We start from the raw sequence: 27188 nt of genomic DNA, 5'->3' as shown, positions 1-27188 counted from the left end.
CGGTGAGGCACTGGCCCAGGTTGCCCAGGGAAGCTGTGGCTGCCCCATCCTGGAGGTGTTCAATGCCAGGTTGAATGGAGCCTTGGGCAGCCCGGAGTGGTGTGAGGTGTCCCTGCCCATGGCAGGGGAGCTGGAACCGGCCGGTCTTTCATGTCCCTTGCACCCGCGGCACCACCGGAACCAGGGCAGCCTCGAACCCGCGGACCCGCGCCGGTCGCCCAGCCTGCGCTCCAGGACTAGCCCGGCCCCGGGCAGCAGCGGCGCTGCCGGCGGGGGAGGCGGCGGGGGCGGCTCCCACCGCGCCGACCCGGCGCGGTGGGAGCCGCCCCCGCCGCCTCCCCCGCCGGCAGCGCCGCGGAGCCGGCGCCTCCCTTCCTTCCCCCGCGGGCGCGGCCGCCCCAGCAGCGGCGCGGGCGGGCCGGGGCGGAGGCGCTGGGCGGGTTCCCCGAGCACGCCCGGGGCGGGGGGGAGTGCAGCGAGGAGCCTCGCCTCGCCCCGCCCGGCCGCGGCCCCCTCGGCGGCCGGGCAGGGCGGCGGCGTCATGTGACCGCGCGGCGCGGCGCCAGCGCCCGCGGCGGGGGCGGGCGGGGGGCCGGGCGGCTCCTCCTTGCGCGCCGACCCGCAGCCGAGGACACGACGGCCCCGGTGGCGCCGCGGCGCCGAGAGCTCCGCGGTGAGTGCGGGGGTCGGGGCGCGCACCTGCGTTGCGGGGCGGGACGGGACCGGCTCGGGAGTCGCGGAGCTGGCATCACCCTCCGCTCCCGGGCGGAGCGGGGGGACGGCGACCGTCGGGAGGCGCCGCGTCCCGGGCGCGTCGGGCTCGGGGGTGGCTTTTAAAGCCCTGATGGGAAGCGGAGGGATCGGCTTTGCGCCTCTGTCGGGGCAGCGCCGGGCCGGGAGGTGACAGCGGGAGGCGGGGAGAGGGACCGGCTGGGGGACGCTCGGGCCGGGGTGAAAAAATACATTAAAGTCGCGTTGCGGCCACCCCGGGTCGTTTGGGTGCCGTACCTGCCTGCTGCGATTTATTCGTTTCGTCGCTTTTGAAAGTTCGGGAAGCGTCGCCGCTTGTGGAGTTTTTATTCGTGTGGCTGGCGGGGCAGCTTTGGAGACGTGACTTTATTTCAGGACAAGAGGGAATGGCCTCAAGCTCCGCCAGGGGAGGTTTAGGCTGGACATTAGGAAAAAATTCTTCACAGAAAGGGTCGTTGGGCACTGGCAGAGGCTGCCCAGGGAGGTGGTTGATTCACCTTCCCTGGAGGTGTTTAAGGCACGGGTGGATGAGGTGCTAAGGGGCATGGTTTAGTGTTTGATAGGAATGGTTGGACTCGATGATCCAGTGGGTCTCTTCCAGCCTGGTTATTCTATGATTCTAATGCCCGTAGATGTTCGTTACCTGTATTGCAGACAAAGGGTTGCACGGCTGCTCGCTGGTGACTTGCTCGTAGAATACTTTGAACTGTCTTAATACTCACACGAGGAGTTGTTTCTTGTGCGAGAGCAGTCGCGCTTGGATTTGATAATCCTGCCTGATCCAGAAGAGATCTGTTTCAAACTAACTTTCTTCTTGTATTTTTAAGGCTATTTTGTCTAGTGTCAAAATAATAAAAAAAAAAAACCTGGAGATCACTTGAGTTGCCTTTCTTATTTCTAACTAAGCAGGCAACTACTTTTTTCTCCTGCACACCCTGTTATAAATATGTCATAGACCACAAGAGAGACGGGGTGAGGACAAAGCAAAAAAAAAAAAGGTATTAAATGACCTCTCCCTTCTCTGAGAAAAGAAGCAAAATTTCCTCTAAGAAGCAGAGCTGCGAGGGAGCCCTTAGGTGCTGTGAGGATTTGACCTAGGCAGCACCTGTTTAGCCAAAAGCAAAAGTCTTAAGGTAAATGATGTAAATGTGTGTGAGATTAATTGAAGTCTCAGAGATAATAGACACGAGCTTTAATACAACCACCAAATGACTTATATTTCCAGATATTCTGTGTGAAGAAGTTAAGGAACTGATACTATCGGCGTAAACCCTAAACACCCACGCGTTGCTGTGTAGATGCTGTACTATCCAGTTGTCACCTCATGTGCCTTGTTAAACTCAGCCATGAAGCCCCACAGCAATTATTAGTGTTACTGTGGTACTCATCCTCGTAATTTGTTGTAACACATTCTCACATTGGATAATATTAGATGTCCCACCCATGGTTTATAAACAACCAATACAAAGTATGTAAGAGAGGAGAGAGTCTTTGAAACTACAGCTCTGAGGAAAATGAATGTTGAAGTTACTGTACTGCGTGACATCTAGATGGGATGTACCTGTCCTCTGCCTCCTCGTCAGCTTATTTAATTTATTCAGCTCAATATTTGAGTGCTTTAACAGTAAAAGTAGTATATCCATGGAAAATCAGGTCCTGAGATAAAGTCTGTGTGCATATTATACAGGGATGTAGAAGGCTAAGCGTGTGGTGGCTTAGAAGGGTATTCTTGGGTGCACGGAGTGGTGTCAGTGCTCAGCTACTGAGCAGTACTGAACAAAAGTGAGACCCTGTCCAGGAGCATCCTCTGGCTTTACAAATCCCTCCTGCAGCGGTCTGGTTCCCTCCAGCTTTGTCTGCGAAGAAGGTTGTTGCTGTCAGGCTGAGTGCTCCCTGTTTGGCTTGTGAAGCTGTAGCTCTGCTGAGCTATTGGCATTCTGTAAATACAGTGATAAACCAACTAGTCCTAGGGAAGGTTGCAGCTAACCTGTGACCTGTGGCGTCTAAAAATCTCCTGCTCCCTTATGTTAAGGGAGCCTGTTTGTAAATAGGGCAGGTTCCCTGCATAAGGACAGTGTTTTTATTCACACCCAATGAACAAACACCTCCACCCACTGTTGTTGTTTTAAAAGACTCCAGCTGCTTATGAATATAGGGTCAGGGAGGGCCGCCTAAATGTTTCTCTGTGCTTTCTCCCCAGCGCAGCCAGCAGAGCTGTTTCCTGTTCTTTGTTTCAAGGCTGGGGTTTGCGTCACACATTCCAAGTGGCATATGTGGTGCTCTTTCCTGTTTCAGGCTGTTTTCTGGCAGATCGGTAGCCTCGTCCAGGCCCCTTGTCACTGCCCCTCAACTCCCAATCCCCACCCAGTGAGTTATCATGTCTCTACACACTCACGATTGCTTAAGATGCCTGTGTTATGTCATAACAAGGTTTCCAAGTTAACCTTTAACGCGCGCCCTCAACTCCAGTGCGGTGATGGGGGTGAGCTTCGCTCTCTTTGCTGAAAAGTTGTACTTGAGTGTCCAGAAAGTTGTGAGCCAGGTTTCTGCTCTGGCTCATCAGATGGTCTGGAATAGCTCCATTAAAGTCATGGAGTTATTAGACTGCTTTTAAAAGAGTGTAGAAGGATCCACAGCTGTAGGCTCATACTCCTAAGAGGGTTTTGGCTTTGCCCTCAACCCAACCTGAATGGTCCACTATAAGCATTTTGTATTTTAGCATCCCAAAAGGAGTAGTTGCTTTCTTCTTATACAAACTAGAAGATTCACTGTGTTCCAGATGTAATATGAGGCACTGGTGGCTAATTTTTCTTTGGAATAAATAGGTATGGCTGTCCCACATTTCACATTTTGGAGGTATACAAATAAATTTTTTACTCCTGCCTTTATATTTGTCTTCTTTCCCCACCCAGTTGCAGGCAGACATAGAGAAACATCAAGAGGAAATTCAGAAAGAGAACATAAATCTTTCTATTGCTTTGGATCTGACAGAAGAAGAGCTAAAGGACGCAAGCCAAAGCTCATTGACACACTGAGAAAGACTTGCATTAACTTCAGTGGGCTTTGAATCAGGCCCTGGATGAAAACGATACATGGAGAATTTATTCTTCTCTGTCGCTTACGGGTTGCAATATGCATGGTTTCTATACACACAGAAATACTTCCAACTTTTCATTTTACCCTTTTTTATTTCACTTGGGTTTTTTGAGCAATCTTCTAGTTCCTGCTGCTGCTCTTATGGATGCTGAAAGCTGTTTGCAGTCATTGCAGGTATCTTTTAAGAAGCATCCGACATACATGCTTTGAACTTCCTCTTTCAGGGCTTAATTGTATGTGAAAAATATTTTTTGCTGAATTTTGTGCACATCCTTACATTATGTTGTTTTTATCTGTTCAGAAATCCAGATAACAAGAAGTATTTGGCCACACAATTTTGGTAAGTTGTTTCTTGATTATTTTGTTAGTCTCGGTTGGTTTTACTTAGATGTTTTTCTCTTGATTTTAGAATACCATGGATGGGTTTATCCATTAGAACCCAACTAAATATCTTAATTCTGGTATTCTTAATTTGCACAAAATTTCAAACTCATTTAATCTTTTTTTTCCCATGACAGAGGGAGAGCGTTGCATTTAACTGCATTTCATATTGGAAACTAGTGTATAATAAATGTAGTAAATTTTGTGGTTCACACCTTTTTGTAGCCAGAAGTGCTATAAAATCAGGGACTGAAATTAAAATTATAATAGTTTTGTAAACCAACTTTTTAATATTAATAAACACTGCTAACAGGAGGTCTTTAGAGTTCTTTTATGCTGTCAGCATTGAAGCTTTGTGTTTTCATTCCGAGGCTAGTTGCTTCCAATTCAGAATATGAGGTTTGGCAGAGCTGGTTTTAGGAGAGATTTAACCCTTCCCTGTTAAGCATTCACTTCATGCTGGGGCTTCCTTTGAGAGTTTTGAAGCAGTACTTGATACCTCCCAGGAGAAGGGCGTGTAAGTGTAGATCAGTCAAATGAGAAGGTAAAGTTCTAACAGAATGGTAAACTAAGTCAGAATGGAAGAAAAAAAAAAAACCAAACATATTATCATGCGGTCAGTGTATGCTACCAACAAACTAACTTGATCCATGAGGGCAGACTTTCCACTTTTTAAACAGTCTGAGCTGGTTTTATCAGTCTCTCTTCTGTACCTAGTACACTATCCTGCTCTTCTTCCTATTTTTTTTTCCACTTCCATAGGTACATAGACGTTCATCAGCGTTTGCCCTGTACTCAAATTTTCATTCAAATGAATACTTTAGGGTATTATTCATAAATGTACACTTCCTCTCCTTAGGGTTACATTTTTTCTTCTTTCCCACACTATCAAAAACGTTGAATCTCCGTTTCATGAAGTAGCAGAACTGTTTATGTAAAAGGGTAGTATTTTCTGTTGGTTTTCCCTCATGATAAAAAGGTAGGCTTTATATTCCTCCTTTTTATATTTCTCTTCAAAATTAACCTCTTAAGAAAAATACAACAATGAAACAAAGCTCAGTTTGGAAGGGAAAGATTATCATACCATTCCGCATACTTTACTTGTTTTCAGAAGTCTGATCTTTTATCCTTACTAGACCGTTTCTCCTTCTAAGAAGTAGCTTGAGACAGGAAACCAGGCAGCAGTCTGCCCTGATAAAGGAGAATATTGTCTAATGGAGGTGCCTCAAGGAACTTTTCTTTCTCTCTCCCTTAGGTTCAGTAAATGCAGAACAGAAGGTTAAACAGGGTTTATATGGGCTCCATTTTTCCTTGGTAAAGAGGGTATTTTCTCAACTAGCACTGCATAACTTATTTTCCCAAAATGTTTAGATACAACAAAACCATTTCCAGGCATGAGTCTGCAATGATATTATTGCAAATTTAATGGAAATACTGATTAGTCTGCTACACATCTGATAGATTATTATGTTAAAGCAGTTCTGTGTCAAACAGAGTGACATCAGCATAGTTAGAATACACACAAAAACCCGGCCTGCTTGCAGTTCTTAATGAAGGAAGGTAAAAGATTTTCAAGTCAATAAAAAGCAAAAGTAGTCTGAAGTACTGCATAACAGAATCCTGTAGAAATATTCTTTTTATTCATGCCTATCAAGTGAAACTTGCAGCAGAAAATTCTTGCTCAGGTACCATGTGTTTTTTTTTTTTTACACGATGTTCCAACTTTTCAACAGTTATTACCATTTGCCAGTGAAAATCCAGTGAATAAACAAAGTCAGAATCCTGCCAATCGGTGAAGCGTTTTCTTGGTTTCCTAATTCTTCATGATTTTTCGCCTGCTGTTCCTCGTGGTGCGGCTACTCCGATCCCTTTGCCCAGCACCATGTCTGTGCCTTTGCTTTTGAGAGAGTCTGGCTGCTGTGCTGATCTGGAGAGTTTCTTTGCTTGCTGCTATTTTGGGGCCCACTGCAGTTAAGCACTTGCTTACTTCCCATTAAAGTTAATGGAACTTCAGAAACACTTTTTTTGCTGACTCGGATCTTGATGAGCAGCTGGTACAGTGAGTGCAAACACATCTTGTTAATAGCCCAAAACTCTTTTTCTACTCTTTCATGGGAATCCTGCTCTCATAAACTATTTTTCCTCTGTCACACTCCCTTTTAAGGGTCCACTGAAGAAGACTTCGCATTCAGGGTCAAAAAATGTCCCTACCCTTTGGATTTCATCGGTAGAGAGTTTTCGGGCATTATCACTTCTCCTTAGAATCAGGGGAAGTTTGACTGGAGGGTCACAGAAGTGGTAGTTTCAGAGCAACAGCGTCAAGTCCCAAAGGGCTTGGATTGAGGAGTTTGGCCGCATGACTTATGCTGGCTGCGAGATACCAACAGTGCTGCAAGAACTGCAGTGTCTTTGTGGAGGGCACTCAAGCAGGGCTAATTTAGCAGATGCCATTACATTATTCTGTAATTATACCCACAATAACAGTCATACCTTGAAGCTTCTAGACAAAGCCTCACTCTACCACGGGGCAGCATTTCTTGATTCCCTCAGGCACCAAGACTGAGAAAGGAAACCCCATGCGTGCTACCATGCAGGGTGAAAAGAGGCAAAATTTGTGGTCGCTATCCCCCTGTCCACAGCAAGAGTCAGGTCACTGCCCTTCCAGGTACTTAATGAGAGCAAAGGGACTATGTTGGAGGGAGGCTTTGTAGTTGTTGGATGTGCACAGTCAAAACTGGCCCTCCACCCCGCCCTTTCCTTTCACAACAGGTCTGCAGAGTTGGTGGACCTTGAAAGTACATATGCAGAGTGTCTGGAAGTAGCTGCAATGTGATTGCTCCTCTCCAGCTGCCCTGCAGTGCAAATCTGTAGTCTGGGTGAAGTCTTTGACCACTTTGATGGTTTCATCCAGGGTAAATAATGTGTACAAGTCCTTATTGACGGAGTACACGTTAAATACCTTTAAGCTTTCATTTACTCTTAATTACATCTCTGAAACAGTAAACCATACCTGTCAGAAAGCTAGTATTGAGAAGTCTTCAATCCTGACAAGATGATGAGTACCACGATGAACTTTTCTTCTGGGAGGTACTTCACTGCATATTGGATCACAGGGACAGAGCTCGTGTATTTTTCGTGCTTGCTGTCTTCACTGGGCTTCAGATGGGAAAATACTGAGGATTTTGCCTGCACTCTTACCTTGCACCTGTCCTTATTTGCATACAAAAAACCAATTGCTTCATTTGTCTTTCTGAAGTACAGGGCGTGAGCAAAATCTTATCAAAAGCCATGTCCTGTTTGGACAAGTTGGACTGACTTGGCAGAGATCCACAGGGTGGAGTGAATGGGAGGAGGCAAGAAAGTAAAACTGGGTGGCTTGTTAGTAGAAAAAGAGAGGGAGAGCAAAAAAAAAAAAGAGAGGGTGGAATGTTTGCCTACAGGATTGTAGTTAATTATTTAGTTTCAGATTGCATTCATTTTAAATTCTTTTAACCCACATGTAAAAAAACCTTGAATGCAAAATAGTTTATCTAATAACATGAAAGACAAAGGCTCTTATTTTTTAATACACTTAAAATTAATATATTGTTGTTTCCTCACTGTTTTATTCCAGGCACTTCAGGAATGAGAAGCAGTATTTTGATTTTCCAGAAATTAGTTGTATTTACTAAACAATTTGTGGGGTTTCAAACAAGTACATTATGAAATCAGTGTGTAAATTAGAACCCAACTGTTTTCTCATTCCTCTGTAATAGATAAGGCTGTTTACTTTCCCTATTGCCCCTTTCTTAGTGTTTTGGAGAGAGAGAGAGAAAGACTGGAAGTTTTTGAGTTGTTAGGCATGATTTTACCAGAAAAAAAACACTGAATTCTTACTAGAAGTAGCAAGCTTTATTTGTGTGTGAGTGTGCATACATTTATTTTCTTTCTGCGTTTGGTCCAAATAATCAATTTGGAGTTTTATTTTTAAACACAAAGGTAATTGTTTCATGAGTTTATTTGCAGCCTTAGGAAGGTGTCCTTCAGAGCCAAATTTTAAGTATCAGAGCCAAAGCTGCTTTCTCTTGACTCTGTACCAGCTGTATCAGTTTCCACCAAATAAGAATCTGACTCTGTGATCTGGACCAACAGGACCAAGCATTATATAGTAATTAGTTTTCCTTTCATGAAAAGTCGTTTCCAGTCACTATCAAACGGGAAAAAGAAAGCTGCTGCTTAAGAGTAAAATGTGATAAAGGGCTCAATGTCTGTACTATCATGCAGCAACAAAAGTAACGTTTTCTTCTGCTGTTCTTAGATGACTACATCTGAGAAAGATTGAGAATTACTTTTCACTTTTATTCAGGGCGTTACACTTTCTGTTGTCTATGTTAGTCAAATTCCTGCAGAGTAACTCAGGAAACACTCAAATGCATAGTAGGACATGTGAAATGTGTGTCAGGTGTCTTCACACACTTGCTTGCAGTAAAAGGTGAAAAGGAATTAACTCTTAAACTGAAGAGAATCTAATTTTGAAACAACAAAAATTACAGAAAAAATAGTCTGGGGGCATAACTGCTTGCTTAGAACAAACTCCCCTTCTTCTTCTCTTTTCTCTCTTTTCTCTCCTTTCAAATTAATGTGTCACTTTATCTATATAAACTAAAAAAGGAAAGTTTCTGAAAATCTGAAAGCAAGTATTTCCAAATCCTTACATATGAGGTCCGAGGTGCTACATTTTGCTGTAAACATTTTTTATGTCTAAAAGTAAAACTTTCTGTTTTCACGATGCATAAATATGTATGGGAACCTCTGTGAATGATGCATGGATACACATATATATGTGTATATTTAATGCATAGGTACGTGACTATGTTCTGGGAAGGCTTCTGAAATGTTAGTTCTAGCTATGTGAAAGGTTAATAACTTGAAAAAGATAACCATTCAAAGAAAGGGTGTATAGTTAATACCTTCTCACAGACGTACTTAAAGTGCTTACGGAATTATCAAAACTTTTAGCAAATAGTGCAATCTCACACAACTGCTTCTAAAATGAAACTACATGTTAAGTTTAAACTGGAAATTGGATTGAGCTGCTCTTGGTTGTATCACTTTTTATCTATAAACACACATGGCAGATAATTGCAAGAGTGTTCTTTAGTGTAGGCTTATTAGAATTGTTTTAATTTGAGCAGGTGCATCTTATAAGTTTGATGTAAATTTCTGTGAGAATTTTCCAGCCCCAACTACAAATCTGTTGAGCCTCTAACCTACTTCCACAGAGTGAAATTTTCTGGACGGTGCAGTCTGGCTGTTTTCGTTTCTTTCCAGTGCCATCTACTGGTTAAAATTAAATTTGTGTTATTTTTTTTTGTCCTCACTTCTTATTAAGGAGGTCATCGCACTTCCAGGCAGGGCTGTGCTCTGTGCAGTGTATGGTCAGAACTTGCTCCTTTAACATCAGTCATATAATGTACAACCTCCGGTGATTTGTAAAAGCTTGCCGACATCTAAATGTCATTGAGAACAACTTTCTTTTGCCTCTCTTGGTTTTTACTCTATACTCCTATGGCTTACCCCAGAAGAGGTCTCTTCTCCTTTCTTTAACTGCTTTCTGCTAAGTACTTTTATTTCAGGCAGTTTGAGATATGTTGAAAGTGGACAAGTGAGGTTGAACACCCTGTAGTAAAACTGAAGCTGCACTGAATGCAACCAGATTTTTTTAATTGTTTTTCTCTGGCACAGTTAGCACAAATTGTTGTTGAATTTTCACTAAAGCTATTATCTCATGGAGATAACTGATATATTTCTTTATGTTAAGTCATTGCAGCATGTAGAATGGACCTCTCCGAATTTGTCTTGGATTTTAATCTTTTGTTCCCATTGATTTCAGTGTCATTGTACCTGAAAATTTCAACTTTTCTATCAGGACAAGAGATATCCTCTCCAGAATCAATTCACTGTATTATCAGCCAGACAAGCTTATTCTGAAGTTATAGTGCTAAGAAATGCATGGTCTAAACTGTAATGTGTTTACACTAATGATAGCTAATGAAAGTAACAGTTCAGTGATCTTGGTGTGGTGACATGCACAGTAAGAATGAACTTCCAATAAAGTGAACAGATGTCCCTTTGTTTCAGTAGCAATTGGGAGAGGATAAACTTAGAACAACTTAAATATTTAAATGAAGGCCAGTCAAATACTTAAGAAGCTATGTTAGAGATGGGTAAATATTCATTTTAATCTGACAAAACAGTAGGTTCTTTACAGTTGAGAAAGTTGATATGAGGAGTTCTTGCAGCTTTCTAACACCTTGTCTTTCCCCTGCAGGCCAGGACATCGGAGGCATCAGACCAGGTGAATAAAGAAGATGCTAATGTTTGACCCAGTCCCTATCAAGCAAGAAGCCATGGAGCCTGTTTCAGTGGTAAGACTTTTAAAATATTTTAGCCTTTGTGATGGCTCTGTAGTTTTGTCATCTTTAAAGTCATACCAAGTTTTTGCTAAGCTTTGGACTACGCTAGGAAAGGCTGTGAAGTTGTGTTTTGGTTTTAGGGCAATCAAATTTACATTCTGCGAAGACTTTTTCTGTAGTTGATTAATTTATCACCCCTAAGTGTCCTGTCTCATTACCTCTGCTGGTGCTCCTGCCCCCAAAGCAGAGGAGAGAATATCCAAGTACTCCTCAGCCACCTCAGTGATCTCTGTGGCTCATATTGCTGATGGAGATGGGTTGAAATTAAGTTGCGAGATTTCTCAGTGGAGTCGCTAGAGCCTGTGGTTTTGATGTTACACCTTTGAACTAAATGAACAGCTGCTCCCTGTCCCTTTTCTGTTTCTGTCTTGGTCTTGAAAACATGCCTTGTGCCACCTCTGTGTTCCAAACAGCAAAAAAATAATCCTGACATGTGAACAGATGAGAACTAGGGCTGTGGAGCAGGAATGGGGAGAAAGGGGGAAATGGAGACTTTTCAGTTGCGTTAATTTTCCATCAACTTGGTATATAGCTCAGAGAAAAGTCTGATAAGCAAGAAAAGCAGAATATGTAACTGGGAGAGGGACAGACGGTGGGAATTGGGATGATTTAGGCTGCCAGGGAAATAGGGCTTTAGGTAGCAGCTTCATGTATTCTTCACCTATTCAACTGCTAGTTACTGCTGGAAGATAATGTTCATTTCTTTACCTTTTCCACTTTTGTGTCTCCTTTTTATGACATGAAGCAATTGTATGACCACAGAATGATTTGGATCCTTTGGATCAACTCTGTGAATGGTCAAAATTGCTAGGCGAAAATACCCTTATTTTCTGGTTGGATCAGGAACCTGATCTGACTCATTCTGCAGCTGCTCAATACTGGAGCAGGAGGAGGGGGGAGAGCGAGTAGCCTGCATTAAGATCAGATTAAGTGTAAAGTGAAACCACACCCTTAGAAAGGATGATCAATTAAAAGGGTGGAGTCAGAGAGCATTAAACTCATACTCTGAATGGCATCTTTCAATTAAAAGTTTCCTTCCTGTTGTATTTAAAATGTAGAATAATTGTAAATTTAAATATGTCTATAAGTAGTCTGTTGTCTTCAGTGCTGTTAAAAACACTTTTTGAGAGTTAAGTTTATATGCATTTTTAAATTGCAGTTTGACTTTCATGGGGTTTATTTACTTGACAGCAATGATAGAAAATAACGTATCTGTCATTGAGGGTGTAAGTACGAGAAATTCCAGTATTTGGATCAAGAAAGAATCTTAGTATGTCTGTCACTTCAATCACAATTATTGCATAACCTTATTAAGATTAGTGGTGATTATCTAGTATGATCTGAGTATGATATCTAATGATATCCATCAAAGGCAGAGGATCATTACACAAATGACAGAAAAGTCACTATAGAGACACCATGGGCTGTCTTTTGTACGCATCTGCCTTTATCCCCCAAGGAAGATTCTGCAGAGGCTTGGAATGGTGTGCATGAGAGACAGAAGACCCTGCCCCAGACTACTGTGTGCTTCTGCAAGATGGACAGGGACAGTCCCTCATCAGGCTGACCAGGAGGGAAGTGAGCAGACCAGCAGATGAAAGAAAAACTGCAGTAGGAAGAGCAAGCGAGCACTTCCGAACCAAGTGCATTTCAGGACTGTAATTCCAAATGTTGCTTATTCTATGCCCCATGCTCCTTGCAGAGGTGTGATACCTTCCACGCGTTGGACTTCTGGAGTCATAACTTGGTGTCATCAGTCTGACCAGCCATTAGAGACTATTCAGAGCGTTTTGCCAAATCTGTATGCTTTCATTGTTGTTATTGCGTAATGCAAGCAGGAAAGGAAAAGCAGAAAGTCCAGAGAAAAGGATATTTTGAGTGAGGTTCCCCTCATGAAGATTACTCTGGATCTGAGGAGCGTTTGTGTTTCAGTTTCTGTGCTTACACAGGCTGTTTAGCCCTAAGCCCTTGAAGTCCTGTCTTCCTCAGCGCTTCTTGGTCTTGTGGCTCCCTTGGAGCTGCCATGCCACTGTGCCTCCCCGGCACAAAGTGCTGTGGAAATACCTCTAAAGGGAGGAATAGTGGCATGGAGAAAACGTAGGGAAGGATAGCAGCCACTGAGTGTGTTCGTTTTCTAGACCTTCTTTTGAGGAGGTGGAAGGAAAGAGTAACTGTTAGTGTGATGTAGCATTCAGTTCGCTGAAAGCTGACATAACTCAGAAATCTAAAATCAGGATTTATTTGTATTGTATCTTTCGTTGTCATAGTGTCATTAGAGGTCAAACTAGATGAAGCCCCTTAGGAATTATTGGTTATTTTACCCAAACATACACTGTCCGTAGGTATTAAGTCTTTCTTAAAATCCCATTGGTTGGTATGGGGGAGGGAAACAAATCATGGTTTTGACACCACTGTATTTCAGGGTGCGCGACTGAAAGGATTAACTATACTTCTCAGATGACTAAAGCTTGCACCCACAGTATTTCATCACTCTACCGACAGCTCATACTGTTTATTGAATTAAGTTATTGAATACATTTCATGATAGTTCTTAATGAAATAGTGACAAAGTCATCTGAGTCCTACCTAAATACTTGCTGTGAGAAAATTTTAAACATTTGGACAAATAACAATGACCATTTAGTGAAAGAAGATTTTTTATGTGTTGCCATCTTTCTTTGAATAGAAATAAAGAGCTGTTCACTGCCTTTCTGTCGGTCTCAAAACTACTTGTTTCACTCATTTTTCAAGATAACTGTGTGCTGCATGAGGAGTCGGGGTCTTAAGGTAGTGAACTGGAGTACGAATTTCATGTGGTGAGAATGCTTGTGCATGTATTAGCTACTCTTTGGATTAAATTCTATCCATCCTCTGACGTGATACTGATTTGACAAGTAATTTAGGTAGGTAAGCAGGTTCTTCACCTGTTTTTGTTTTTCCAAGAGGCTTTTCAGTTAAACTCATAGGCTTAGGTGGTTCATAAAAGACTTGGTGAATTGTTTAAAAAAACTATTCTCCTGTACAACAAAGATGATGTTTCACTGTAGTAGTTCAACGTAAGTTAGCAAATTATATCAGATTAGTGCTTGATGATGTCTTCTCAGTGGTGACACATATGCTTGTGATGTAATTGGCCAGTCTTTATTCTTGATAGACTGTAAAGAGGAAAAGCATGGTGATTCTTTCTCCATCTGGATTTATTGATTTCCTTGTCTGAGCCATGTGGATATGACTCAAAAATATTAGAAGTTGCTTTGATTTATCTTCCAGTTTCTTAGTGGCTTCAGCGTTCTGGCTTTTATGATGGATAAACAGTAAGGAAAGGTAAATGAATTGCATTGTAAGGCCCAAGGAGGGGAAGTGATGATACCAAACATAAGAAAGAGCTAGGTGGAGACTGTGAAGGAATATATGTTGAAATACAGTCCTGCATCTTTATAGTGAACTACTGCAGTGACGTACCATTATGCACAGGGGTATCTAGGAAAGCAGAATTTACTGAAAAGTGGGAATTTGTTAAGTTTTTTCAATCCAAGTCAGACCCAACTGCAGTATATACTTTTAATTCCCCCAGTAGAAATCCAAGGAAAATGTGTCAGCTTAAATATTTTAGGTACACAAGACAATAATATCTAATTTTCCATTGTGTTACCAGAGTATTTCATCTAAGTTCTAGGATGGGACAGAAAAGAATACTCTTACAGGCAGTGAAGTACACTCCTGCTTCCTGCAGCTGGTGGCATTTAGAACAGCAAAGGAGGCATTTGAGCTTTTTTTGTTTGCTGTTGTTAATGCGCCCTATTTAGAGAGAGAGGCTGTGAAGTCTTCTCACTCTCCCATCCCATATCATCCCAAGGGGTACTGTTTGCTTCCCTGGCAAGGAAAAGGAAAGTGACTTACCAGATTTGAAAACAGTGATTCATGTTAACCTGATGGCAATTGCTGTGTCCCAGGGAACTAAAAACTGACACTTTGTTGTGCTAAAGGATACGGAAAGCTTAATTTCAGAACCAAGAGATAAATCTGAGTGCCTGGAGAAGAGGAGACCTCATCGTGGTCTAGAGGAAGGGGAGGAGGAGGAGGAGCAGGTGCTGATCTATTCTCTCTGGCAACCAGTGACAGAGCCTGAGAGAATGGCAGGAAGCTGTGCCAGGGGAGGGTTAGATTAAACATTTGGAAGAGATCCTCACCCAGAGGGTGGTGGAGCACTGGAACAGCTCCTCAGGGAAGCAGTCACAGCACCAAGCCTGATGATATTCCAGAAACATTTGGCCAACACTCTCAGCCACATGGGGTTGTCCTGTGCAGGGACAGGAGTTGGACTTGATGATCCTTGTGGGTCCCTTCCAGCTCAGGACATTCTTTGAGTCTATGAGACTTACTCATTGCATATTAATGGGGTTTTGACCATACTTTATTGATAGTGAAGTGAAACTTTTCCACCAGAGTCTCTGATTGACAGCAGATATTCTCACTTTCATTGTTCTAGCTTCCTTCTCATCTTTTTCACCCTTTTTCTTCCTAACACAGATAATTTGTCACACCACATCTTGCTATCACAACTTCATCTGCAGTTCAGATAGAACCAAAGTAATTAAAATTGCAGAAGGAAGAAGAGTTTAGAAAAATTATTCAGCTTCCCCAAAGTGCCAGAAAAAATGGTGGATGTAGCTTGGTTACAACAGTGAAAACCTTCTATGCAAAATAATGTAAGGCGGACGGGATAAAATACCAATAATCTAAAATAATCACTTCTTAAAAACATAATTCTTTTCTTCCTAATTCTTGGAAAGCATTTATTGCTTATCTGAATATATTTTACTTAACTTTTCTAGTGTGCAGTTCTCTGCACAACATTTTAATAGTTCGGTATTTTTTCAACATACACACCTGGTGTTACTTGAAGAGTTGAAAGAGGATAACTGTTAATCTAGAGCTTGAAGGTGCTGTGTTCTTTTAATAGACTTAATAACCAAAAATATTCCCTAAGATTTAAATTGCATAGTCTTTCTAGTATTCTTGCAATGGAAGAAATGTTCATAGGAAGTGACCTTGTGATCCCTGACAGTCCTGTGGCATTGTAGATGCACTGATCCGTAGTGGTGGAACACTTAGAGTTCATTGAGCCTGAGTAGACCTTGTACAGTAAACTGATGACAGCATACTTATGTTCAAACTTAGAAATTTTTGCCTATGGCTGTAACTTGATCAGATTTAGTAGATATTAACTGCTGTTAAGTATTAAACTCTTATCAGTATTCAGTGGTCTTCATCACTTAGGTGGCTAATAATTTTGTCACTTGGCTCAGCAGTGGTGGCAAATCTGTAGAACTATCCGGCACTGCTTGCAATAGTGGTATTTTAATAGAATTCTGCAGAACCATTTACCATGGAAGATGAACATTTTTATAGACTGAATGTGTAAGAACAGTCACACAGAGAATAAAGTTTCAGAGGTTTTAATGTAATATTTACTGTTTGAAAATTAATCACCATAGTGTATGCTGCTTTATTTGAATGCTTTATGGAATGAAAAGAATACTGGAACAGGTGACTCAGCTTTGTTGTTGTATCACAGCACTATGAATGCAACAGAAAAACTTATTATTGTCGAAACTCACTCTTTCAAACTGGAACTGAAGAAAAATATATTTGTGCCATTTTGCAAAAAAACTTCTAGCTAACATTGACTACTAACTGTCCCTCACAGGGAAGACAGTGGTAGGAAACCAGGAAGATGTACTGCGAGAAGTTTTCACTCCAGTAAAATATAATTGAAGTGTCATAGAAATGATACAAGAGTTTTATACTTGTAAACTGTTTCATTTTCTACTGATGTGAACATTTTTTTAGATTCCACACATCAAAGTCTTTTTGTTGCCGAAGAATTCATCAGTTTTTTTATTATTACTGTGAGACTGCTTAGCCTTAATATGAAGCTTCACTTAGCTTAGAATCCAAAGCTAGCATTTTATTTCAAAAAACATACAACATCTACACATACTGTGTAGATTGCATTTTCTATGTCTGCTATGTTAGAACATAACATTGGTTTCCATCTTAAGTTACCTCTAGTAAGCAACCTCAATTTTCAACAGTTTTTAAATGCAAAATTGATCTGGATAGTTGTTTAATAATCCTGTACTCTGCAAGAAATGTTAAAACCTCTTGGTTTACAAAAATTATTTTTGCCAGAATATGTAGATTATCACATAGGTCAAGAGTAGCTTTAGGGTTTATACGATCTTGCAGTGAGGACTTCTAGCTACCACTAACAGGAATATTTTTCCAACATGCCAAATGTTTATCCTTGTACAAGTTTTCAAAAATCAGGCTGGCTAGCTCACTGCTTTATTTCTCAAAAAAAAAAGGGTTAGAATTTACCTGTTGTACTCGTTGATTTTCTCACCCATTGCCTATATTGTTTAGCTGTGTATTTTTAATGCTTGTTCGGATACATAATTTCTTGCTTTAGTGATGATTGCCTTCCAGTTACTTAAACAATTGATTGGGACTCATTACCTGCCATTCTAAGTCCAGTTGAACTCCCCTCTTGCTTGACTTTGTATATCCTCAGTATGTAGTTCTGTGCTGGGCATGGCAACCGTGTATCTCCCAGGACAGTTAAGTAATGTGCAGTTTAGTATATGAAAAGCAGTTTTTAAAGGAGAAGAGTTGAATAAGCCTTGAGGATTTGTTTTCATCCCCTGTTTTACATTGATTCTGAAACAGTGGATCAATACTTGAATAACTTTTTTTGTGTGATATCTTAGGCTTTATTTAATTCACATTTATTTAGAAAGTACACTAAACTGCTTTCTTGAAATTTTCATTTTGCCTGATTTATTAGCTGCCTTTCTTTTTCAGCGGTATTTGCATGCGTGTTGATTTATTGTTTGATTTTTTTTTTCCCCATTCCTTCTGACAGTCATACCCGTCCAACTACATGGACCAAATGAAGCCAAATAAATACAGTGTCATTTATTCTGGACCGAGTGTGTTGCACAATAAATTCTACTCGAACCCCGAAGGACTATCAAATGGAATCCAGATGGAGCCAGTAGACCTTACGGTGAACAAACGGAGCTCACCACCTTCAACTGGAAGTTCTCCTTCCCCCCTAAAATTTCAGACTGTGCATAGGAGAACTTCACCTGGATTGACTCTGTCCTCACCCAGCTCACCTCTCAGTAAATTCACACCATCACCCCCAGGAGTACAGCCTATTTCCATGCCTATAGCAATCCCACCTGTAATGGCCGCTGCTCTTTCACGCCACGGACTGAGAAGCCCTGGAATACTCCCGGTTATACAGCCTGTTGTGGTCCAGCCGGTTCCTTTTATGTATGCTCCCCATCTTCAGCAGCCCATCATGGTGTCCACAGTTCTTGCAGATGAGATGGAAACTCCAAGTAGCATGCCAGGTTGGTGGTGTCAGAGTTTTATTTTTTATGCCATCTCATTCTGGGAAAATAACTGTATATCCAAGCACTTCTTTGTGTGTTTTTCACATTTAGGAAATGGAACATAATTCTTGTGATCTTCTGAAATATGCAGGCATAGAACTTGCCGTGTAATTCCTTTACTAAGCTTGCCAAGGTTGTACTCTGTACCTACATAAAGCTTCTTATCTGCTGATATTCAGACTGATAAAATGTTGGACTGCTGAAGACAAATAGAATTGTTTTGAATCATAGTTAATCAGGAGATAGTCTAAAAGTGTAAGATTTTGTATTTTAGCATAAATTGTTGCACTAAATATGGAGCTGGGGGATTTCTTTTGCTTTAACTATAGATTTTTACATATATATATTTTATTTCCATTACTCTCCATACAGTGCCTGTCATTGAGTCTTACGAGAAGCCTGCACTGAAGAAAACAATCAAAGTAGAGCCAGGAAGTGAACCATTAAAGACTGACTTCTATCCTGAACAAATGTCACCTCCAAGGATGACCTCATTGTCTCCCCAGCAAGTAATGTTGCAAGAGTAAGTAGCTAACAGTAGTCTCAAGATGAGCAGGAGAATAAAAAGCTGTTTATTACAGCTGATACCAGTTTTGAGGAGTAGGAGGGAATGTTGTTGTACTTCAGAACATGTGACGAAATACAGAAAGACATCCTTCCCCACCACCGCTGTGAAATGTGATTTCAATTTTCCCCCCTCTTTTGCAGTATAAAAGTTGATACATCACAACCAACATAGGTCTGCCATGTATATAATGCATTTCTAAAGTAATGCTAGTCCTAGTCCTACAAGTTACTGAAAGTAGGTCTCCCAGTAAGCCAGTAATGGCCATTTATGTAGCAAAATGAAAAGGTGCTGTAAAAACATTTCGTACTGATCTATGTATTTATGTTACCTAAAATAACTTCCTTTAAAAAGGTTCTTGTGACTTTCTTACCTGGGCAGGCTTCTTTGTCTTTTAAAAGATTTTGGCTACTTGGTGGAAAGAACACCCTCTGGCCTGCAAGTTCTCTATACATCAGTTTAAATTCCCTGTTTACCTGAGTCCGTTGTTCTGTGGGTGGTTTTGTTGGCAGCTCAAATAGTTCCTGAAGGTTGCTGTCCTCCCAGCTGCTTGTTTCCACCCCAGTACCAACTCATTGTGCTGATACAACTGTTAGCAGGGCCACTGCATGAACTGGATTGTAGATCTAATTGGTCTTTGCAGAAGGCAGAGCAAGGGCTAGAAAGAAGTGGTGAGGTCTGGGACAGAATCTTTGTAATTGGAAATATTAAAAATCAGGAAGTACCTGAGGAACCATGAGCACCCTTCCATTTCACATTTTTCTAGGGAAAATTATACCAGCTTATCATGGTGTGGCCCAGAGCCTTGCCTTCAGCAAGCAGTGTTCTGGGCATATCAGGCTGCTAATGTGGCTCTAGCAGGAGCTGAAGTAGGGAACTGAGCTGGGCTTATAGTATATGACTTCAGAATCCATTTCTGCCCTTACTTCATGCCCACCATTGCCCTTGAAGTGGTTGTATGAGACCTCATCTCTTAGAACAGGAAAAAGGGCTCCAAGCCAGACTCCCCAAACCAGAGTGTAAGTGTGGGGTGAGTCAGAAAGAGGAAGTATGAAATGGGTGGTCTTCTGCATTTCCTTCAGCTAGCTTTTATAAACTATATGCTGTTTATTTAATAATAATGTTATATATTTTATTATAATAAACATACAATAAACAGCCATGTTTACTAGGTAGTTACATATCTACCGTAATGGACCTGCCACACAAGGGAATCAGGTCTGTATGTACTTGGAACTAACTTCTGCTAGGTCAGGACTATAGAATGGTTCCATTTACTTTTGTTCTTTGTTAGGCCTCTTTAACAAGAGCAAACCAGTAGGTGCTGTTCCCAGCCTATACTACACCCTTCCTCCAGGGCTGACACTAGTGCGGATTTGTCACCTGCATTAGTGATTTGCTTTAATTATTTCCCAGTGAGTCCATTTTCCTCTGGAAACCCATCTGCTGAGCAAAGAACATAAGATTTGGTATAATGTATAGGTAGCATTGTTACAAAAAACATCTGAATAGTCCGTGTTTCCAAACATCTCCTCTGCTTGCCCATGCAGAGCATTGTGTCTATGGAGACCCTGTCCTCACATTGTAATGCCTTAAACTGCTTCCCACCCCTCCTGAAGGGCTGCAGTTCTTGCTCCTTCCTGAAACCAACCCTTTCAAGTTCACATTCTACTGTATCTGTAACAAGAAGATCAGAGGGCTGGAGCACCTCTCCTATGAAGACAGGCTGAGAGATTTGGGGTTGTTTAGCTTAAAGAAGAGAAGGCTGCAGAGAGACCTTACACCAGCCTTCCAGTACCCAAAGGGGCCTACAAGAAAGCTGGGAAGGGACTTTTTACAAAGGCACTGAGTGATAAGACAAGGGGGAATGGCTTTAAATTGGAAGGGGGAAGATTTATATTAGACATTAGGAAGAAATTCTTCTTGATGAGGGTGGTGAGGCACTGGAACAGGTTGTCCTGGGAAGTTGTGGATGTCCCCATCCCTGGAAGTGTTCATGGCCAGATTGGGTGGGGCTTTGAGCAATCTGGTCTAGTGGAAGGTGTTCCTGTCCATGGCGAGTGGGGTTGGAACTGGGTGGAACTTTAAGGTCCCTTCCAACCCAACCCATTCTATGATTCCATGATTCTATGAAGACATTTGTAAATGGTATTTTTTCTCTTTTTATTATTTAAAAAAATACACAGACAAATCACACAAGTTAGAAGATGAGAGATCTAGACCTTTATAAAATTTCTTGTCTCACTGCTTCATGAGCCTTCTCTCTGTTTGATGAGCTACAATGATTTTTATCAATTTTCATAGGTTCCAGTGCCCAAAGCTCGCTGTTCAGTCATGAGCTATATTAAAGGAGTGTGGGAAACCATTAGTCTCTCTTTTAAGTGACTGATTTTGCTTTAGTGTTAGTTGTTGGCAGGAACATTATGTGTGTATATATATATATGTATATGTTATATTGGTGTCATTTTTGTAGGGATTGCCGGACTTTATAGTATGTCTGATAACTGACATAACTATGCAGTTATTTCTAAAATCACACTTGAGGTAATTATCTCAGACCAAATGTAAGAAGCCTCATTAACATTATATTTCTTGCGAGTTCCAGTGTCAGAGCCTAACTTATGCTGTCAACAATGAATGTTTTGCTGGTAAAGAAGGAGGAAAAGCTGTTGTAATGTGAGTTTTGGAAGATGCTCTTATCTGTTAAAGAATGATGCCTGAATGGTTAGACTGAGGTGAATTTGTATCTGGTTGTGTAAGAAGGAATGAAAGAATTCGGGCTGTGCTTTTATTATTGGCACTTACTTAATATTTACTTCTAATTTTTTGACACTGCCTTAACCATTTTTTAAACCTGCCACACCCTATCTGACTACAGATAACATTCTGCAGTCTTGCCAGCCGCCTTTGCTATAAAGAGAGAATGAGACAAAATACAAATTCTCTTTGCTTTTTTTACACCCTCCATGCACAGGGATTCAAACCTAAGCCAGAGTTTCTCCGAAAAGACTAGTATGCAACAGCATTACAACTGTGCATCGCTTTAGAGAAGCGTTTCTTTGGAAGCTACGAGCCTGCCTTTCTTATTTAAGAGAATGTACATCTGTGTCTAACATCACCATCTGACATCACCATCTGGGGTTTCCTGCCATTACAATATTTTTAGCTAGATTTGATGCATACTTGAAAAGTACATAAATCAACAGTCACATTAACAAGCAAGAAAGAGAATTTGGCTCCCTATTTCAAGCTTGTAATTCTAATAAAAGAATCAATAAGAGAATTAAATTTTTCCCACATTGGTGATTCCCATCCTGCTGTTGTGGCGAGTAGTAGAAAGTTTTTTTCTTGTTAAACCAGGCACAAGATTTTCTGTCTTTAGCATGTGCCCTTTATTTTGCTGAGAGAAGTAGATATTCAGTGTTCATGAAAATTAGAACCTAAAGGAGCTTAGCTTAAGTATCTAACGTAATCTAGTGTTATAAAACTTAATTCAGTCAGTAAAGAAATGTGGAATACAGTAACTGAGAAAAGACCATAGTTTTAGAAAGCATATTTTGTCACATGGAGGAGCTGGTTTTGCAACAAGGAATGCTAATAGCTGCATATTATATACCAAATTTCAGTTAAAATCTAAAAGACATATTAAGAATACTGATGATCGATTAGCTAACTGGTTGAAAAATGCGACTTTGTGAGGTTACAAGGTTTGTGATGCCACGTTTCTTTTGAGGAATATACTTATTTCCTTTTCTAACACTGACATGGAAGGGGAGATCAAGATTGTCACCAACTCTACAGAACGTGTGTTCAAACAAAATACCCACAGTCTGTGACACCTTTTAAGAAGTTTGATGTGTTTTCACATGTGTGAATGTTTTTATGGTTTTGTTTGTTACGGAAATCCATATGTAGTTAGTATGTATCTTACCTGCACTATACCTGTGGGCCTCAGAAGCAAAAAACAATGTTTATGAAGATTGAGGGACAACTTCAGACATCCTGTGGGTGTGCCACACAGGCTAAACTCTACTTTTAGGAATTGACGTCAGTGGTACAGGGTGGCCGCACCCTCCTGCCAGCACCAAACAGGAAATTCTTAATTACTCTCTAAAGGAGTGGCTGGAACAATAAGGATTGAATTCTGCTTTGAAACCCTAAAGATACCATTCTTTAATAATATGGAATGGCTGTTTCCAATTACAAGTGAATTAATTACATTTGAAGGAAGAAGAAAAATAGTAAACAAGTAGAGGAAAATTTCCCTATGAACTCAGTTTGAGAAATCTGGGTTTGACTGAAAAACTGGAATTTGAAGGGGTTTTTTCGTTTGTATGTTTAAAAAAAAAAAAAGCTAGGGAGTAGTAAAAATGGCTACATCATGCCACAAAGTGAGTAAACGTTTAAAAATACTACTGCTCAAATATACAGAATTTGCTAAACCCTCTTGAATTTTTCGACGTGCATGTAATGTTGTTCTTTCTGCCAAGAGACAGCGTGGTAGTGAATCATATTAGCTGAGGTTTGCTGTGCAAAATGTTTTTCATTTTTAACATTCAGTTTGACTTTGCAGGAATCACCCTTCAGTTATAGTTCAGCCCGGAAAGAGACCTTTACCTGTGGAGTCTCCAGACACACAAAGAAAACGCAGAATACATCGATGTGATTATGAAGGCTGCAACAAAGTCTACACTAAAAGCTCCCATTTGAAAGCTCATAGAAGAACCCATACAGGTTTGAGCATTGCTGTGCTTTTGTTTCATCAAGTCTATGGTAAAATAGTAGACTAAGCTTCTAGTTTGTGCTGATGTCCAGGTGACCAGAGGTGTAAAGAACAAAATGACACAAGTTAGATCTGGCATTGTGCTGAATATAATTATAGGCTGAGCAAAAGACAGGAGATGTAGCAGGAAAAACCCACTACAAGAGACTGTAAGGCAAGGCAGGATCACAGTCTGTGCCAATATGCTTTACATTCACTGGCTCTTTACTCATTTTTCTGTCCAGTTGCTTGGAGATTACTCATTCTGCACACCATGTAAACACCAAATCAGTTCAAATTGCACTGCCTCACCTGTTACATCACTGTTAAATTTGACTGAGACGGCATGGGAGTAGCCCATTTGCAAAAGTCCAGTCTGTGTGCCAAACACAAACACATCTGTTTCATGTGAGGCACTAACCACTGGTCCAATAGTTCTTTTTTTCTGAGTGAGTGTTCAATAAGCACATCCCCATCTGTGTTCTCCATGGAAGTGTTCATCTTGGCCCACTGAATGAGCGTATCTACATGCAAGGTTTTTACAAAGATATGGGACACTTAGGTAAAACGGAGCCCAGTTCATGTCTGTTTTGCATCAAGCCAGCCCTTTACCTGTTGGGCAGCACAATGGTCTTAAGGAGGAGGATCATATATTTGAAAATAGTGATTGAGACAGATTATAAGTTGTGACGGTTACTACAGTAACTTTAAGAGGTCGCAACAAGATTTTTGCCATTTGTGCTCAATGGTAGCACCAGTCCTTTACCCCAGCTAATCTAGAATAGGAGGTCCTGGTTTTGAAAATACTTGAACAAATGCTTAAACTTTCACGCTTCTGGGCTTGATGAGACAAAACAAGTGCTAATATGGCAGAGGGAGGAACAGACAATAAAAAAACAAGTTGTGGCAGGAAACAATTTTTTGATATGTTAACCTCAACTACACAGTTTCTAGCACAGAGTACTCCGCAGCCCAGTGCTGTTGGGAGGCTTTTTGAGTAAGCTCAAATTTGCTCAGATTTGATAAGGCAAGAGAATGAATGTCAAATATTTAACTGATGTGTTTGTGTCTTAAATCCTCACTTCTGTGTTTCTTTTTCCAGGTGAAAAACCGTACAAATGCACTTGGGAGGGATGCACGTGGAAGTTCGCTCGTTCTGATGAACTAACGCGACATTTTCGCAAGCATACAGGAATCAAACCTTTTCAGTGCCCAGACTGTGACCGTAGTTTTTCACGTTCGGACCATCTTGCTCTTCACAGAAAACGCCACATGCTAGTCTGAAGGTCTTCTGTCCGTGACTCCTGTCACACTTTCTTTTTCGACACACACATTTTAATTTGGATTCAGCTGGTCTGAATCTCTGAATTTATACATTAAAAGCTTACATATGGTCAGTAACAGATGTTATCTAACCCTTCGATGTCCTTGCCACGGGTCAGACCTAAAGAATGTGAACACTTTTTTTTTTTCCTCCGGGGGATGCTAAGCAAACCCTTTCTGCAGACAGTATGTTTAATGTATTCCATTATGAATAAGGGAATTTGTAAACTAACAGCTTTTGTTGGTTTCTTCATATAATCAACTCAACATATACTGATAAAGTAGTAAATGTTATTAAATATCCAAAATGCTACTCCTTGCCAGAAACTTCTATTTATGTGCCCTGCGAGGGATTCACTCTGATTTTATGCTCAACAGTGCAAAGAATGGACTCTCCCAACCACATTGATTTCTGCAGTATGGTTAATGCAATAGAAAGGCGCCTGATTCGGAAGTCCCCTCTGCCTGAACAGTGAATAACACTGTAGAAATAAATCTAAGCAATATAATTACTTTTCAGAAATATTGAGTCAAAGTGTCATTTATCCCAGTCAAGAAGAAAAATCACCAGGAATTGGTCTATACATATTATCATGCATCGAACCTGATGTCGTCTGTCCTCTGTAATATATCCTTGGTTTTATTGCATAATGCCACAGTGGATTTGTTAAATTAAGACCTTGTGTGACACTGTATGTCTGGTTTCTGTGCAAGTGTATGGATGGAACACATACGGTACTCTCCTATGACATTGCATTAGATGATATTCGTAGAAACCTGCCACACCTCATTTCAGGGGTGCAGTGGATGCCTCTGCGATCACTTCCCTACAGTTCCTCTAAATAGTTTTACCTGTAGCTCAGAAAATAGCAATCATTATGTTAAAAATGTTCCAAACGGTAGTGTTGCAACTGAGTGCCACTTTAATATGCTACAGTATTTAATTCAATTAATTCACAATATTTTTATAAACGATGGCATCAGATATGAAGCAATTCTGGTTATAAACCAAGTTATGTATCTGTTTTGGGTAAAAACATACAAATTATCCATTTGATAACTCTGATTTGTGACTCCGGTAGTCTTTTGACAGTAGGCAGATGAAGCTTTTATATGGATGTTCCTGTTGCATTAAAATATCACATCAGCAAGTCAACTTGATAGATGGAATAAACTGAATTCAAGCAACTTGGAGCTGATCCTCAAAACATTCCTGTCCCTGGAAGCCCACTGAAACGAAGGGTTTTGTCTTACAACTGTCAGACTTTGTGGCACAACAAGGAAAGAGGGTGCATTTCTCCAGGCTTTCATGCACCAAATGCATTTTTCTCCATTCCCCTACATAAGGTAAACCCCATTCCCTGCAAATTAAACGTAACTGAAGTCAGATTTTCATTTCTCGTGGAAAAACCTCCTGGAAATTGGAGGGTTGAGGAGAAGGAGTCTCCTAAAACTCCAGGAGCAGGCGGGCAGTGTGTCCATCTGCAGGTGGGGATGTTTGAGCTTATGGACCAGGTAGGTGGTGCTTCTACATCCTGTGGAGTCTTATGGCAAAATGGAATAATCTTGGAGTGAGGGCCTTCCCTTGGTGACTAGAATTTACCTGCTGTTCTGCTGACATCCATGTACCCATAGAATTAGAGGAGATCTGTACTCCTGGAGAAAAACATTTCCTACAGTTGTTTAACAAATCTTGCTTATGGGAATATGGAAAACTGGGAATTTTATTTAAGGTTAGAGCCCCAAACATGTGCTCTACAAACGATGGGGAAGTCGCAAGGCCAGCCTGGGAACATTGCTGCAAAGCTTTTGTGAGGAAGATCTGTATCTCTGTTACAGCACCATACGTCCTCACCGCTCCACTAGGACTGAGGGATGTCGTGCCTGATCCATCTTGTAACTGGTCCTAGTCTGCTTATCTATTGAGCTGAAAAACACAAGAGATGAACTGGTCTTCTTTTGGTCGGGCAGGTTGATTGAGGAACTGTAGGGAAGACCATGGTATTAACGAGCAGCTGTTCTAGAACGGAGATTTTTGTTGGATATTTTTGTTGTCAGTGGTAGCAGAACTGGCCGCCTTCATCAGGTTCTAGACTATCGTGGCAGTTCAGTAAAAGCAGACACATCACTGACTGACGGGCTGCGTGGAGCCCCTTTAGCATCAGTCACAACTCTAGAGGCATAGTATCCTGGGCCAAAACCCACTATTACAGGGAAAAACATCAGATGAGATCCTATAAAAATAAGTATTGTAATGGCAGCTGGTCCCATTTTTAGCCTAACAGATACAAATGCATAAAATTTGGGATGCTTAAGGAACATTTCTTTCCAGTGCTGTGATTCTCCCTTAAGGCTTCCACAAAATGTTTTAGTATTTTCTTGGATTTTTT

General features: G+C 41.0%; 1 protein-coding gene across 1 annotated transcript; it reads left to right on the top strand.

Annotated features, from left to right (window-relative positions):
• The first annotated feature begins 602 nt into the window (after nucleotides 1-602).
• Nucleotides 603-27188, top strand: KLF3 (KLF transcription factor 3). The gene is made up of 7 exons (XM_069856158.1): nucleotides 603-673; nucleotides 4148-4186; nucleotides 10538-10634; nucleotides 17611-18106; nucleotides 18521-18671; nucleotides 23287-23447; nucleotides 24578-27188. Exons 3-7 carry the CDS (start codon nucleotides 10578-10580, stop codon nucleotides 24757-24759), a joined length of 1047 nt encoding a protein of 348 aa, XP_069712259.1. The 5' UTR covers nucleotides 603-673; nucleotides 4148-4186; nucleotides 10538-10577; the 3' UTR covers nucleotides 24760-27188.

This window comes from Phaenicophaeus curvirostris, chromosome 4 (genome assembly GCF_032191515.1).
Source record: "Phaenicophaeus curvirostris isolate KB17595 chromosome 4, BPBGC_Pcur_1.0, whole genome shotgun sequence".
In the NCBI taxonomy this organism is placed as follows: Eukaryota; Metazoa; Chordata; class Aves; order Cuculiformes; family Cuculidae; genus Phaenicophaeus; species Phaenicophaeus curvirostris.
The sequence above is the reverse complement of the archived record's forward strand: the minus strand, read 5'-3'. Positions and strand labels throughout refer to the sequence as shown.